This window comes from Prionailurus viverrinus, chromosome C2 (genome assembly GCF_022837055.1).
Source record: "Prionailurus viverrinus isolate Anna chromosome C2, UM_Priviv_1.0, whole genome shotgun sequence".
NCBI lineage: Eukaryota > Metazoa > Chordata > Mammalia > Carnivora > Felidae > Prionailurus > Prionailurus viverrinus.
The window spans coordinates 148,408,378-148,425,459 of NC_062569.1; the positions used below are offsets into that span (position 1 = coordinate 148,408,378).

The 17,082-nt window shown below is 39.3% G+C and overlaps 1 protein-coding gene across 4 annotated transcripts in view; it reads left to right on the top strand.

The window, feature by feature from the left end:
* ITSN1 (intersectin 1) overlaps positions 1 to 17,082 on the top strand; it is a 219,826-nt gene that overhangs the window by 104,946 nt on the left and 97,798 nt on the right. For all 4 annotated transcript variants that reach the window (XM_047874631.1, XM_047874628.1, XM_047874630.1 and 1 more), the window contains exons 11-14: positions 1,229 to 1,344; positions 8,171 to 8,433; positions 10,540 to 10,689; positions 11,308 to 11,448. In XM_047874631.1, the coding sequence (XP_047730587.1) occupies positions 1,229 to 1,344; positions 8,171 to 8,433; positions 10,540 to 10,689; positions 11,308 to 11,448 (670 nt within the window). The remainder of the gene's footprint in view (positions 1 to 1,228; positions 1,345 to 8,170; positions 8,434 to 10,539; positions 10,690 to 11,307; positions 11,449 to 17,082) is intronic.

Sequence of the window (17,082 nt, forward strand, 5' to 3'; positions counted from 1 at the left end):
CTCCCTGCTGAGCATGGAGCTGGCTTGGACTTCTCTCTCTCTCCCTCTCTCTCTGCCCCTCCCTCCCCCCCAAAAAACAAAAAATAAGAGAAAAGAAGGCAGGGAAATTCTGCCTGTGAATTCTATCCATTGGATAGGCAACAAAATACTGGCAATGTAGAAATGATAGTCAGGAAGCTAAATAAAGAAAATTATCCTAGTCTGAAACACAGTTTCAGTAGAGATATCAAGAGTAGACCAAGGTCCAGTTTGGAGAGATCTGCGGTGACTGGTATCCTCTACCTACACACGCCACACACACCTCCCCTCCCAGACAGCGATGTCTTTAGGCTTTAGTTTAAAAGACAAACATGAAATCTTACAAGCACAAAGAACAGAAAACACACACACACACACAAATAAGACTTTCTGGGAAAGCCGAGGGGAAGGAATCCCCACAAAAAGAAAAGAAACGGTGCTGTTGCTGTGAGCGCATACATGGAGTGAGCTGAGAAAATTGACTGTAGGAAGAAATGGTAGTTGGGCGGTTTGTAAGGTCTGACAGTTGCAAAAATCACCACAAGAGACACAAGGCTGGAAGCTGATTTAAAAAAAAAAAAAAAAAACGCGTTAAAACAAAAAGGTAGGTTGGTTTCAAAGAGCAAGGTTAATGGTTTAAGGTGAAACAAATCAGGCAACTAAGTGATTTGTTTTAGGGACTGTAAAGTGTAGAGATTTCATGTGTTTATTATGAGATAAAATGGAAGAAAAGATTTTGTAAGGGGAAAAGAGAGGCTTCCATTCAGCTGAGCTGCTAATCTTCCTTGATGGATTTCATGTTCCATAAAAGGGTAATGGTAACAACAGTGAACTCTTGATTGTGGACCCAGGCACCGTTCTAGACACACGATGCCTAGACTGAATTAATAATAATAACAATAATTAAAGATTAGACACTCGATGATTATTCACTAATTCAGTCCTTCGCAATTGCCCTGATTTAGGTGATAATTCTAAATATCCAAATAAGCTTGGCACTTAGCCTCTGGTAGCATTCATGTACTCGTTTTTAAAAACCTCTTTGTAAACAGGACCAGATCTTTTATCTTTTCCTCACGATACGTGAGATTTTCTCCATGATGTGGCATCATCTTTAAAAACTCTTTTCCACTGTTGGCTCGGTGCTACCTAGACGGCTTTGTGTGAATCCATTTTTTTTTTTTTTTTTGCTTTGTTTCCCCAATTGCAGACGAGTTCGATCTGGCAGTGGTATATCTGTCATCAGCTCAACGGCAGTAGATCAGAGGTTACCAGAGGAACCAGTTTTAGAAGATGAGCAACAACAGCTAGAGAAGAAATTGCCCGGTAAGGCAGTCTTTCCATCTCAGTACATCATATTAGAGGTTTTCCGTCTCTAAGGCAAAGACGGGGGTAAAAAGAAATGTAGCTTCTGCCATTCTTGCTGTATTCCCTTAACTGACCTTAGAAAGGAGACACTTTTAACATGTTTTGGATTTGACTATAGGTAGAGAAATAAGAACATTACGGACTTGGCTACTTTTAAACTGAAATCTGATTATTTACCAGCAACCAAAAATTTTATAGCTGTTATTTATAGAACACTCGAAGTTGGTAAACCTTTACAGTGCTTGCTTAGTACCACCAGAGCCGAAATAGGATGTAAAACTGCCTCTTGTTATTTTCTCACGCTGTTATAAGAAAATTGGAAACTCCTTAATAACAGGAAGCTATTTTAAATTTAGTAAGAACCTATTTTAAAACACCTTCGGGGCGCCTGGGTGGCGCAGTCGGTTAAGCGTCCGACTTCAGCCAGGTCACGATCTCGCGGTCCGTGAGTTCGAGCCCCGCGTCAGGCTCTGGGCTGATGGCTCAGAGCCTGGAGCCTGTTTCCGATTCTGTGTCTCCCTCTCTCTCTACCCCTCCCCCGTTCATGCTCTGTCTCTCTTTGTCCCCCAAAAAATAAACATTGAAAAAAAAAAAAAAAACATCTACATTGGAGCGCCTTGGTGGCTCAGTTGAGTCTCCAACTCTTGATTGTGGCTCAGGTCACGATCCCAGGGTCCTGGGACTGAGCCCCGCATCAGGCTCTGTGCTGAGTGTGGAGCTTGCTTAAGATTCTCTCCCCACCCCCCGCCCCCTGCCTCTTTCTCCTGCTTGCACTCTCTCTCAAATTAAAAAAAATATATGCAAATAAATAAAATTTAAAAATCCTCATTTATAATAATAAGCTCATCACACTATTAAAATATTCTAGAGCGGCTATGAATTATTGATAATGAGATGATAATTGATACTAAGAGGCAAATGAAGTTTATAGAGTCTCTCTATATTAATTTTCATATTTTATTATATTTGTCAGTGTCATTTAGCTGCATTTAAAGTGCTCAGTGGTTAACTAGCCTGCTCAGGACACTAGCTCTCCCGATTTCCTCTTTAAATTAAATTTTTTTTTCTGTTTACTGATAAACTTCGTATTGATAATGTTCTTTGTGTGAAGCTATGTATGGAGTACAGTGAAGAATTTAAACGTTAACAGGTGTGGTCCGTACCATCAAGAAGGTTATAATAGAATTGAGGATTTAGGGCATCCATATAAATAATCACCAAAGCAGTACCTAAGTGTGGTAAAGTCCTGAAGACAGTAGCATAGATGCACAGCACAGCTTACTTACGCGGGTTGGCATAGACTGGGAAAGGCGTGCGGTAGAAATCTCTGTGCAGGAGGTCTCAGTCACGTTGAGACTGAAGACGAATAGGGTCATTACAAGTGGGAAGGAAGAACATTTCGGGTTGGTAATAATGGGAATGAAGTCTCAAAGGCAAATAAGGACAGGAATCCTTTGAATATGGAATTTTCTTTTCCTGTCGGTAGTTAGACATTCATTTAGAGTTCTGAACAGGAAGTGACATCATTGGTTTTTTGTTCATGCATTCATTCTTTGAGTAGCCATTTATTATGTGCCTCCTCTGTAGCAGAAACAGGGCCAGGTATTGGAACTAAGATGTGTAGGGACCTTTAGGGTTTTTTTTTAAATTGGGGTAAAATTCACATAACAGAAATTTGATCATTAAAAAATATACAGTTCAGTGGCTGTCTTAGGGTGGGCTGCCATAATAAAGTATAGTAGCCTAGGTGGCTTAAATAGCAGAAGTGAATTAATTTCTCACAGTTCTGGAGGCCAGGAAGTCCAACATTAGGATGCCATCCAATTCAGTTCCTGGTCAGGCTGTCTTTGTGGCGTGCAGATGGCGATCTTCTTTTTGTGCCCTCATATCACTTTTCCTTGGTGTGTGCACATGGGAAGGGAGAAATCTCTTTTTCTCTCTTCCTCTCTTCCTCTGTTAAAGCCATTAATCCCACCCTCAGGACCTTATCTTAACCCTGATTAAATAACATCACATTAGGGCTTAGACTTCAGCATAGGAAGTCTGCAGGTTATTCAGTCCATGACAGTGTTGTTCAGTATACTCACAGTGTTGTGCAGCCATCAGCTCTGTCTAGTGCTGAGATGTTTTCATCACCCCAAAAGAAAACTCCATACGCAGTGATTCCTGATTCCCCCTCTCCCCCAGCCCTGGCAGTCAGCAGTCTGCTTTCTGCCTCTTGGGGTTTACCTGTCTGGGACATTTCATATAAATGGTCTTGTACAGGGAGTGGCCTTTCACTTATCAAGATAGTTTTGATTCATGCATGTTGTAGCATGTATCATTATTACTTCCTTCCTTTCTGTGATTGAGCGGACTTTCAATTTTAAGGTAGCAAAGTAAAACGGATATACCTCCTCCGCAGTCAGTAAAGGAGCAAGAAGGACAAGAAAACCAAAACACACTTAACCGTGTCTGGTCTCTAATCCACAACTGTAATGTCTGAGGAATGTCTGTCTAAAGCAGCAAAGGCCAAACAGGAATGTGGGAAGAAGCCAAGGAAGGGTGCCCACAGTTACAGATCTCAAGACCAAGTATCAAGTGACAGTTCTGAAAATAGGGCACAATGGGAATGGCGTGCTACACAGGCAGGCCTTGAGAGCTTCTCCTGTCTGGGGTCAGTTCCAAGGAGGAGCATGTGAGGCAAACACAAAATTGAATGGACACTGCTGAAGACATAGGAAGGGGCATGAAAACATGAAGGGACATTGGGAATTTATTTTTAAAGGAAATGGAAATGGTTATAAACAGAATGATAGCAAGGATTAGAGAAAAAAATGATTGCCTGGGAAATAAGGCTAAAATTCCTAATTGGTGTTCCCAAAGAAGGAGACTGAATGATGGATTAGAAAAAATTATTTACTGAATGTGATCTGCATAGTGATTAGGGTACATCTTGTTCTTCATTATGAAATGTAGAATACTCACCTACCTACCTCTGCCTTCAGAAATCGTCTTGTTAGAACAGAAGACACACAAGCACAGTTATAAGCTGAGGAGAGAGAGGTAGGGAGGGATAGATTCATGGTACAGGACAGTTAGGGGGTCAATTGCTCAATCAAGGTGATGGAGAAGGAAAAGCATAAACAGGGAAGGAAAGGAGGTTGGTGGTGATACAGAATTGCAGTTTTAGAAAGATTATTCCACAGGCGGTGTTCAGTGTTTTGAATGCCATGACGTGGTATTTGTCATGGAGGGGAGAGTATGTTAGCAAAGAACTTAGGATTTTTTTTTAATTGAGATAAAATTGGTATATAGTACTGTATTAGTTTCAGGTGTACAGCATAATTCAGTGTTTGCATAGACTACAACGTGATCATTACGGTAAGTCCAGTTACCATCCATCACCATACAGTTGACCCCCTTCACTCTTTTCTCCCACCCCCAAACTCCCTTTCTCTTTGGTAACCCCCCATTCTCTTTCTATATCTGTGAGTTTTGTTTTGTTTTTATTCCATATATAAGTGAAATCAGATGATATATGTCTGTTTGACTTGTTTTACTTAGCATAATACCCTCAAGGTCCATCCGTGTTGTTGCAAATGATTTCCTTCTTTTTTATGGCTGAATAATAATGCATTTTCTTTATCCAGTCATCCACCGAGAGACACTTAGGTTGTTTGCATGTCTTGGCTATTGTAAACAATGCTGTAATGACATGGGGGTACAGATATCTTTTTGAATAATTTTGTTTTCGGGGCGCCTGGGTGGCGCAGTCGGTTAAGCGTCCGACTTCAGCCAGGTCACGATCTTGCGGTCCGTGAGTTCGAGCCCCGCGTCAGGCTCTGGGCTGATGGCTCAGAGCCTGGAGCCTGTTTCCGATTCTGTGTCTCCCTCTCTCTCTGCCCCTCCCCCGTTCATGCTCTGTCTCTCTCTGTCCCAAAAATAAAAAAACGTTGAATAATTTTGTTTTCTTGGGTAAATGTCCAGAAGTGGAATTGGTGGGTCATCTGGCAGTTTTGTTTTATTTTGTTTTGTTATGTTTTTGAGGGACCTCTATACTGGTCTTCTGTAGTGGCTACACCAATTTACATTCCTCCCGACAGTGTGTGAGGGTTCCCTATTCTCCACAACCTCTCCAACACTTGTTATTCCTTGTCTTTTTGATAATAGTCATTTTGACAGGTGTGAGATGACATCTCATGTGGTTTTGATTCGCATTTCTGTGATGATTAATGATGATGAGCATCTCCTCATGTGCCTGTTGACCATCTGTACAACTTCTTTGCAAAAATGTCTACTACTCAGATCTTCTGCTCTATTTTTTAATCAGATTGTTTTATGTTGCGTTGTATGAGTTTTTTATATATTTTAGATACTAGCCCATTATCAGATACGTGATTTGCGTATCTGAAGATCAGATATCTTCTCTCATTGCAAAGGTTGTCCTTTTATTTTGTTGATAGTCTCCTTCACTGTGCAGAAGCTTTGTAGTTTGATATAATCCCATTTGTTTGTTTTTTCTTTCATTATTCTTGCCTTTGGAATCAGTTCCAGAAAGCAGTGTTCCATGAGTCATGTCAGTGAGCCTAGTCAGTGATGTTTCTGATAGGAGTTTCATGGTTTTAGGCCTGCATTCAAGTCTTTAATCTGTTTTGAGCTAATTTTTACAGATGGTGTAAGAAGAGAGTGTGTTGTAGACTCTAGGTCTGGAGTTCTCTCTTGTCCAGCAAGAGAGCGGGACTCAGGGTTGAAAATGTGAGAGAGGCTAATACCCAGGAGGAGACAAGAGCCCTGAGTAAGGGTCCTTGCTCCCTTTTTTATTAGGATCAGAATGCTTACAAGTGTGATGGGCATGGACAGACTGTCAGTGAAACCGTGAACTTTAACTCATGGGCTCATGGGCATGGAGAAGAGGGGGTTTTGGAGATACTCTGTGTTAGGGGTTTGGGTCAATACAAGACAAGATTCTGGTGCAGGGTGGAAAGTTGTTTATAGCAAACATGAGGCCCCACCTCTGTTTACCTAAACTAGCCAAGGTGACAAGAAAGACTGAGCATGCTACCTCAGGGTCAACAAGACATCTTTCTTTTGCTAATTAGCTCCACTCTGGGCAACTGGCCCTGCTGTGGTCTATAGCTCTATTTACGTGTTTACCTAATTGGTCCTTCCTTCTTGTGAAAGCAGCTTTCTGCTATTGTCCTATACCTTTGCCTTTTACTGGGGACCTTTGCCCCCTTTACCTAATCTTATTTACCTACTCTTGTTTACCCAAACTTGGGTGTGTTCATCCTATGGCTTTCTAATTCTTTATGCCTTGTTAACCCATCAGTGCAGGCTCAGGGAATTCCTAAGCTTGTTCCCTGCAAGAGTGGTCCAGTTTCATTCTTTTGCATGTGGCAGTTTTCTAGCACCATTTATTGAGGAGACTTTTCTTTCTCCATTGTGTATTTTTATTTGTTGTAAATGAGTTGACCATATAAGTGTGGGTTTGTTCCTGGGCTCTATTCTGTTCCATTCATCTGTGCCTGTTTTTATGCCAATAATACTGCTTTGATTACTATAGCCTTGTAGTATAGTTTGAAATCAGGGAGCACGATACCTCCATCTTTGTTCTTCTTTCTCTCAAGTCTGCTTTGGCTATTCAGGGTCTTTTGTGGTTCCATATAAATTTTAGAATTATTCTAGTTCTGTGAAAAATGCTATTGGAATTTTGATAGGAACTGCATTGAATTTGAAGGTTGCTTTGTGTAATATGGACATTTTAACAATATTAATTTTTCCAATCCAATTCTGATCATGGAATACTTTTCCACTGAATTATGTCTTTTGTTTCTTGCATCAGTGTCTTAAAGTTTTCAGTGTATGAGTCTTTCACCTTCTTGGTTAAATTTATTCCTAGGACTGAGTCTCTCTCTCTCTCTCTCTCAAAATAAAGAAACATTAAATTTAAAAAATTTTTTTTAATTTTTTTTAATGTTTTATTCAATTTTTGAGGGGGGGGAGAGAGACAGAGACAGAGACAGAGAGTGAGTGGGGGAGGGGCAGAGAGAGAGGGAGACACAGAATCCGAAGCAGGCTCCAGGCTCTAAGCTGTCAGCACAGAGCCCGATGCGGGGCTCAAACCCACGAACTGTGAGATTGTGACCTGAGCCGAAGTCGGACGCTTAACCGACTGAGCCACCCAGGCGCCCCCCCCCCCCCAAAATTGTTTTTTAAAAAGGGGCACCTGGGTGGCTCAGTTGGTTGAGCGTCCGTCATGACTTCGGCTCACGTCGTGATATCACACTTGTGAGTTCTAGCCCCACGTATGGCTCTGTGCTGACAGCTCAGAGCCTGGAGCCTGCTTCAGATTCTGTGTCTCCCTCTCTCTCTGCCCCTCCCCTTCTTGTGCTCTCTCTCTCTCTCTCTCTCTCTTCTATCTCAAAATAAATAAACATTAAATTAAAAAAATTTTTTTTAATTTATTCCTAGGTATTCTTTTTGATGCCATCATGAATGGGATTGTTTTCTTAATTTCTCCTACTATTGGCTAATTATTAGTACTGTATAGAAATGCAGCTAATTTCTGTATATTGCTTTTGTATTCTGCAGTTTACTGAATCAAGTTCTTGGTTTTAAAAGGTATTTAGTGTCCTCGTGGTCACAGGCAGGCACAGGCAGGAAGGGCACAGGCAGGAAGGAAACTTGGGGAGTTCTGGTTTGCATTTATACTACAGATTTCAAATGTGCCACCGAATGTTTCCTTTGAAAATAGTGTTGAAAATCATGACTTTTCATAGTTTCTCTGCTTCTCGTTTTAAAGTAACATTTGAGGATAAAAAGCGTGAGAATTTTGAGCGTGGCAACCTGGAACTGGAGAAGCGGAGGCAGGCTCTCCTGGAACAGCAGCGCAAAGAGCAGGAGCGCCTGGCCCAGCTCGAGCGTGCGGAGCAGGAGAGGAAAGAGCGGGAGCGCCAGGAGCAGGAGCGCAAGAGACAACTGGAGCTGGAGAAGCAACTGGAAAAGCAGCGGGAACTAGAACGGCAGAGAGAGGAGGAGAGGAGGAAGGAAATCGAGAGACGGGAGGTAAGCAGCCACGGAGCCACCCCCACAGTTAGCGCCTGTGGCTTGCTCCCCTTCTCTCTTAATTGGTCAGGTGGCAGGTTGACACAGTCTCCTTCCTTTTACAGTTGCGAACTTTTAGTATGTTCACCAAGCTGTGTGACCCTGACCTCTGCCTGATTCCAGAGCACGTTCCTCACCCCAAGAAGAACTCTCTTCCCCATTAAGCAGTTACTCCCCCCCCGCCTCTCCCTGCCCTTAACAGCCACTCATTTATTTGTTTTCTGTGTCCACAGGTTGGCCTGTTGTGGACATTTCACAAGTGGGATCATATACCATGTGCCCTTCTGTGTCTGGCTTCCACTTAGCTTGTTTTCAAGTCCCAAGTTGTAGCGTGAATCAATACTTTATTCCTTTTTATGACCGGATAATACTCCAGTACACGGATGTACCACATTATATTTATCCATTCATGAGTTGATGGACGTTTGAGTTGTTTTCAACTTTTTTGACTATTATGAATAATGCTGCTAAGAACATTCACACTCAAGGGGCGCCTGGGTGGCTCAGTCGGTTAAGCGCCCGACTCTTGCTTTCAGTTCCGGTCACCATCTCGTGGTTCATGAGATTGAGCCCCCCCTTCGAGTGCTGTGCTGACAGTACGGAGCCTGCTTGGGGTTGCCTCTCTCTCTCTCTCTCCCTCCCTCCCCCTACCCCATTTACATTTGTGCGCTCTCAAAATAAATAAAAACTAAAATATATACATATATTTATAACTGTATGTCTATATACACATATATATATAAAAATATTTACACTCAAGCTTTTGATAATTCAGTCTCTTAACAAAAACCCCTGATATTTGTTGAGAATTTTTCAGACTTTCTTCTCTGCATTTAAAAATGTATGTAGCAATATAAAAGGTTATATATGGTTGGAGAGGTTGGGGATTTAGTGCAATTTTTTTTAAAGCCCTGTAATGATCTCATACTAATTATATTGTCTGTGCCCTTTTTTTTCCACTTTAAAAAAACGTGTGTGGGAAATCTTCAATATATTGGATGAAAGGCCTCATCAATTTGGTGCCATACTGGATAAGGGCTAAGCCAGTCTTTTGTCCGAATTTCCAGTTAAGCACATTGCTACTGAGGCAATGCCATGATTCTTTTGTGTGAATGAAATCTATTTTATAGATGGGAGATTTTCCTTTATAAAAACACAAAACACAATACTTTGGTTTCATCTCCTTTTATTGCTTCAGAAAATTTAGGGCAGTAAGCCTCTGTTCAGGCAGAGACACACAGATACCAACAGGGTTTTAATTTCCAGAATGGACAGCCAAAGGACTCCATGCCTTCCTTTCCTCTGTGTTTTGTTTTTTTTTTTTTCCAAGACACTTTAGAGTATTTATTAAGAACTATTTAATAGGCATTTACCAGGTACCAGGCATTGATAGTCCCTAGAGATATACTGAAGGATAGTATTCCACCTGTCCTCTGGCCTGTAAAAGGGTAGTTGGAGTAAGTAGCAATTAGAGTAAAGAGTGCCAGGTGCTCTTTACCCAGCAGCCATCAGAGTCAGCTCTGAGGAGGGCTGACGTTGCCACAGAAATTACAGAAGCTTCTGTGGTAAAAGAAGATGAATGATTAGGGGGCGGGAGGGCAACAAATGTTAAGACTTGAGGTAAATAATTTCTTTTTGGGTAGAAGAAAGTTTTGTTTTGGGGGGATATTTCTTGTTTTTTTCTTTTTGTTCTAGGGGTTTGGATTTTGATTTTACTAGATTTTACTAGATTTTTCCTTATCCTCCATGAGTCAGTAAATAAGGAAGAAAGGTTTTTTTTTTTTATCGCTTCAAGCACTCTTGAAGGCACAAACAGTCAAATTGCAACGATGACATGAATCCTGTCCTCATCTTATCTAATAGCCTTTCTAAATATTCTTTTTTTTTTCATAGAAGGAATACTACATTTGTATAAATTTTGTGTTGCTATTTTGTAATAGAATTTCTTGCAGTGTGTAACATTTTATCCCTGAAAGAAAAGACTTCCTAGATGTTATGTTTATTAAGAGACGTTGTATAATGTAAGAACTAAAAAATTAATAAGCTGTCTGTTTGTAAATGTCACAGGCTGCAAAACGAGAACTCGAAAGGCAACGACAACTTGAATGGGAACGGAATCGAAGACAAGAACTACTCAATCAAAGAAACAAAGAGCAAGAAGACATAGTTGTGCTGAAAGCAAAGAAAAAGACTCTGGAATTTGAATTAGAAGCTCTAGTGAGTGAAGTTTGATTATGCTTTGGGAATACAGTTGACCCTGCGCAGTCAGAACTCTGTAACTCCTGACTCCCCTAACACATAACTACTAGTAGCCTACTGTTGACTGGAAGCCTTACTGATAACACAAATAGTTGATTAACACATATTTCATATGTTATATTTATCGTATACTGCATTCTTTTAATAAAGTAAGCTAGAGGAAAGAAAATGTTGAGAAAATCATAAAGAGGAGAAAATGCATTTACAGTACTGTACTGTTATTTAAAAACATTTTTTTTAACTTTATTTATTTTGAGAGAGACAGCGCAGTGAGGGAAGGACAGAGACAGCGGGAGATAGAGAATCCCAAGCAGGCTCTGCATTGTCATCTTGGAGCCCGATGTGGGGCTCAAACTCATGAAACCATGAGATCATGACCTGAGCCCAAACCAAGAGTAGGACGCTTTACCGACTGAGCCACCCAGGTACCCCAGTACTGTACTGTTATTTATCGAAAAAAACCCGTGTGTATGTGGACCCCTGGAGTTCACCCTCGTGTTGTTCAAGGGTCAGCTGTACAGTAACACTGAACCATTAAAAATGGTAATAATAATAATAATTTTTCATGTGTTAAAGAATGATAAAAAGCATCAACTAGAAGGAAAACTTCAAGATATCAGATGTCGATTGACCACCCAAAGGCAAGAAATCGAGAGTACGAACAAATCCAGAGAGTTGAGGATTGCAGAAATCACCCATCTACAGCAACAGTTACAGGTAAGAAAACACATCCCTTAACAGCTTTTTGGCTTTCCCTGCTTTTCCTCTGATTCATTTCACTCATTTATTCCTACAAGCACCCAGCCTCCATGAGGTACTGGGCTCTGGGAAGCAAATACGAAGTTGACAAAGCCCTGGTCTGAAAAGGAGGCTGTCAAGGAAACAAACTCAACATGCTTGCTTAGCATTGCTGCGTGCCAGGCCAGACGCTCTCAGAGGCGCTGAGGGTCCAGCAGTGAGCGGAGATGAGAGCCCCCCCTTCACGGAGTTTACCTTCTATCTTCAGGGCAGGACACCGACAAAAGAAGTCAAGTGTGTACTCTTAGAGTATGAGAGTGAGTGGGAAACAGAGTCCTGGAGAGAAGGAGGGCAGTTATTTATTATTTTTTTTGTAAGATTTTATTTTTGGGGTACCTGGATTAGCTTAGTTGGTTTGAGTGTCCGACTCTTGATTTTGGCTCAGGTCATGATCCCAAGGTTGTGGGATCAAGCCCTCATCAGGCTCTTTACTAAGCATGGAACCTGCTTAAGATTCTCTTTCTCTCTCTCCCTCTCTCCTTCCCCCCTCCACCCCTCTCCCCCACTCACACTCTCTCAATAAAAATACAATAATACAGTACAACAAAAATTATTTTATTTTATTTTATTTCAAGTAATCGCTACACCCGAGGTGGGGCTTGAACTCAAAACCCCAGGATCAAGAGTCGTACATTCCACCAACTGAGCCAGCCAGACACCTGCAAGGGCAGTTTTTTAAATTAGGTGGTCAGAACAGGCTTCCCTGTAAGGGTCCATTTGAGCAAAGACTTGAAAGAGAGAAGCGGTTAAGCTGTGTGGCTTTCTGGCAGAACGAGCTGTAGGCATGGAGACAGCAGTGTGAGAGCTGTGAGGCTATAGCCCGTGTTTGGGATGTGCTTACAGCAAGGAGGCCGCTGTGGTTGGAGCAGGCAGGGACTGGTCACCTGGGACATGTAGTTCACTCATGAGACTTTGACTTTACCGTGATCATCACAATAAGGGAGTGCGGCTCAGTATTTTAACGGGAGTATGAGAGAGAATTATACTGAATAGTTGGGGACATAATGGAATGCTATCAGCAGTTCTCCTTCCGTTTATTAGGTATCCAGAGTTGACCACCAAGTTGCATCATATCACCTGGTTTGGTTTCACTTGTTGAACTGGGGGCAGGGGATGTCAAATTCATGTAGATGCTGCTCTGCTTGTCATCATGAAAGATGATCATTTTTGAGGTTTGTGACTTTCCTCAGCCTGATGATTTGAGATTTATCCATACTTGTGAGCAGATCAGTAGGTTGTTCGTTTTCATCCCTAAGTAGTATTTCCTGTTGATTGACATTTGGGTTCTTTCCAGTTTGGAACTTTTATGCATAAAACTGCAATGGGTATTTATTTGCAAGTCTTGATGTGGAAATATGTTTTATTTCTCTTATTTGTGTATTAACTTTTAGGAATGGAATTACCGTGTGATATAAATACAGGCTAACCCTACGGGAGACCGTCAGACTGTTTCCAGGGTGGTTGTACCATTTTTCTTTCTACATTTTACACTTTACATGTGTGAGTGCTTCAGTAGTTTCTCATCCTGGCCAACACTTGCTTTGTCATTATTTGTAATGAATATTTCTGATGGATGTGTCACAGTATCTCATGTGGCTTTAATTTGCATATCCCTGAAAGCTAGTGGTGTTGGGCCTCACTTCATACGTGTATTGGTATGTATCTTCTTGTGTGTGTCTTTTGTGAACAGATCTTTTGCCCATTTTTTGTTGGGTTATTTACCTTACTGTGGAACTGTAAAGAGTTCTTTATATATTTTTGTATCAAGTCCTTTGTCAGATATTTTTACCTTTCCTATAGCTTCCATTTTTGTAATGGTGTTTTTTGAGAAGTTTTAAGTTGTCGGGAAGTTCAGTTTATTAATTTTTTCTTTTATGGTTTACGTTTTTTTGTGTTCTAAGAAATCTTTGGCCATCCCAAGGTTGCAGACATTTTCTCTTAACGTTTTCTTCCAGGATTTTTACATTTTTCTCTTTTATGTTTAAATCCGTAATCCATTTCACATAGATTTTTATGAAAGTGTAAAGTAAGGGGTGAGGTTCATCTTTTTTTTTTCCCATACCAATACCCAATTGTTGTAGCAACATTTATAGAAAACACTGTCCTTTTCCCTTATTGAATTACCTTGGTTGTTGAAAATCAATTAATGTGAAATCTTCAGTAGTATTCTTTTTTCAAATTATTTTGGCTATTTTACATCCTTTACATTTCCACGTAAGTGTTAGAATTTGCTTGTCAGTTTTTACAAAAGATACTTAGAATTTTGATTGGTGTTTTCATTGAATTTATAGATCAATTTGGGAAGAATTGACATCTTAACAATATTGATTCTTATGCTATATTTCTCGATTTTATTCAGGTTATATTATAGTTTTCAATGTATACGTTTTGTGTATATTTTACAAAGTTTATCCCTGTTTTGTGGTTTTTTGACTCTGTTGTATATTGCATATTTTTACTTCAGTTTCCAATTGATGCCAGTATATAGAGACAGAATTTTTACGTGTCAACCTTATATCTACAATATTGCTTAACTCATTTTTGGCTTCCTTAGAGTTGCTATGTATAAAATATATGGTCTGTGAATAGACAGCTTTATTGCTTCCTTTCTAACCTATGTACTTTTTATTTCTTCATCTTAACTGCACTGATCACAGCCTCTAGTACTATGTTAAATAGAAGTGGTGAGAGTCTCCATCTTAAGGGGAAAGCATTCAATTTCTGACTATTAAGTATGATGTTAACTATAGGTGTTTTTGTTAGATTCCCTTTATCAAGTTGAGGGACTTCTTCCTGTTCCTTTTTTGCTGAGAGTTTTAGTCATGAATGGGTGTTGAATTGGCTCATAACTTTTTTTTTCTGCATCTACTGAGATGTTCACATGTTTTTTTCTCCTTTATTTTGTTCATATGGTGATTTATGTTGATTAAAATTTGAATGTTAAACCAACCTTCTATTCCTGAGATAAAACCATATTTGGTCATGGTGTATTGTCATTTAAAAAAATATTTAACTTGATTCGATTTGCTATTATTATCTTTCACTTAAGTTCATGAAAGATATTGGTTTATAGTTTTCTTGTAATATCCTTACCTAGTTTTGTTATCAGGGTAATAAATGAGAAAATAGTTGGAGAGTATTCTTTCCTCTATTTTCTAAAAAAGTTTGTGTTGAAATGGTGTCTTTTCTTTAAGTTTTTCATTCATCAGTGAAATAAATCATCTGGGCCTGGAGTCTTTTTGTTTGTTTGTTTGTTTCTTTATTTCTTTTCTTTCTTTCTTTCTTTTTTTTTTTTTTTTGACTTTTATTTTAGAAAGAGAGAGCTGGGGAGGGGGCAGAGGGAGAGAGAATCTCAGGCAGGCTCCACACTCAGCAAAGAGCCCAACTTGGGACTCTATCCCAGGACCCTGGGATCATGACCTCAGCCAAAATCAAGAGTTGAACACTCAACTGACTGAGCCACCCAGGCGCCCCTTGTGGTAGGACTTTTAATACAAAATGTATTTAATAAATATAGGTAGGACTTAATAAATATTGTGGTAGGACTTTTGCAAAATGTATTTAATAAATATAGGGGTATTTACATTTTCTGTTTCATCTATGAGTCTAATGATTTGTATCTTTTAGTGATTTTTTTCGTTTCATCCAAGTTGTCAAATTTATTTGTATAAAGTTGTTTTATAATATTCTCTTATTCTTTGCAAGTCTGTAGTATCTATAGTGATGTCACTTCTTTCGTTCCTGATCATGGGAATTTGTATCTTCTCTACCCCTTCCGATTTTTCCTTTTTCCCTTTCTTTCCTTTCTCATCCTCCTCTTCTCCATAAATCTAACTAGAAGTTTATTGGTTTCATTGATTTTTTTGAAATAAGCTTTTGGTTGTGTTGATTTTTCTTTATGGTTTATCTGTTTTCTGTTTCATTTACTTATACTCTATTATTTCCTTCCACCTACTTATTTTGGCTATAATTTCCTTTTTTCTAGCTTCATAAAAAGGAAGCTTAGATTACTGAACTTGAACCTTTTTTCATTTTTGATATAAACATTTTAAGGTATAAATTTCCTTCTAAGCATTATCATAGCCATATTTCACAAATTTTTAATGTGTTTTCATATTCATTCATTTCAAAAGCCTTTTTATTTCCTTGGTAATTTTTTCTTTATTTAGGATTATGCTGTTTAGTTTCCAGATATTTGGATTGTTTCCCATATATTGTACTGATTTCTGATTTATTTATATTATAAACTGTGAGCATAGTATGTATAATTTCAATTCTTTTTAATCTTTTTGAGTTTACTGTGACTTATTTTATGACTCAGCATATGATCTATGTTGGTGATTATTTTATGTGCACTTGTAAAGAATGTGCACTCTGTTGTAGTTGGGTGGAGTGTCCCATAAACGTCAATCAGAGCAAATTGATTCATGGTGTTTTTTGTGTTTTCTCTGTCCTTACTGATTTTGTGACGTCTTCCAGCTGTTGCAAGAAGGGTGTTGAAAGCTCTAGCATTATAAATATTTCCATTTTCTTCCCAGTTCTGTCAGTTATTTTTTCATGTACTATGAAGTCCTAATTGATTTGAGATATTAGGATATGACATACAATGTAAATAGTATCAGATGTTCACTCTTAGAAGTTGTTTGAACATATTAAAAAATGCATGTACCTTTTAAAAGTATATACTTCTATATGGTAACTTTATATATATATATATCTTTCATTAATTGTGAGAAGTTTCATAAAATATTCTTTTGGAAAATTTAGGAGTGAAGGCCATGTGTTTATTATCTCACCGAATGCTCTGTGACCAAACACATTTTTATTATTGAAGTTTGACACTTAGTATGTTCACTTATTGATAATAAAATACAAATCAGGTTTCCTGAAAAAGTAGTGAAGTGGAAAATAACACATGGTTTGAAGTAGGCCATGTATATCACAGGTTATGAGATGTTGGTTCCCTTTCCTTACCGGAAATTAGCAAATATTTGCTATGTAGCTGAGTCAGGTGGCCCTTCATATTAGTTTGACTTATTTCAGAAACTTAGGTTGGCATTTAAAAGTGATGTTGAGGGGCGCCTGGGTGGCTCAGCCGGTTAAGCGTCCGACTTCAGCTCAGGTCATGATCTCGCAGTCCGTGAGTTCGAGCCCCGCGTCGGGCTCTGTGCTGACAGCTCAGAACCTGGAACCTGCTTCGGATTCTGTGTCTCCCTCTCTCTCTGACCCTCCCCTGTTTATGCTCTGTCTCTCTCTGTCTCAAAAATAAATAAACATTAAAAAAAAAATTTTTTTAATAAAAATAAAAGTGATGTTGATATAAGTAAAATAGTCTCTGATCTGAGCTAGGCTTTATCTTGATGCATCATTGTTTATCTTGGTTCAGGAAAGAAACTTTGGGATTGGGTAAAGTAAAGGGCCTTTCCTCAGTTGAGGGAGGAGAATAGGAGAAGCTCAGTTGGCTGGCCCTTTCTGGGGAAACAGTCTGAATTGTATATTCTTTTTTGTCCAGATTTGGGGAAAGGGATATGGATTATTCATATGAGAAGATGC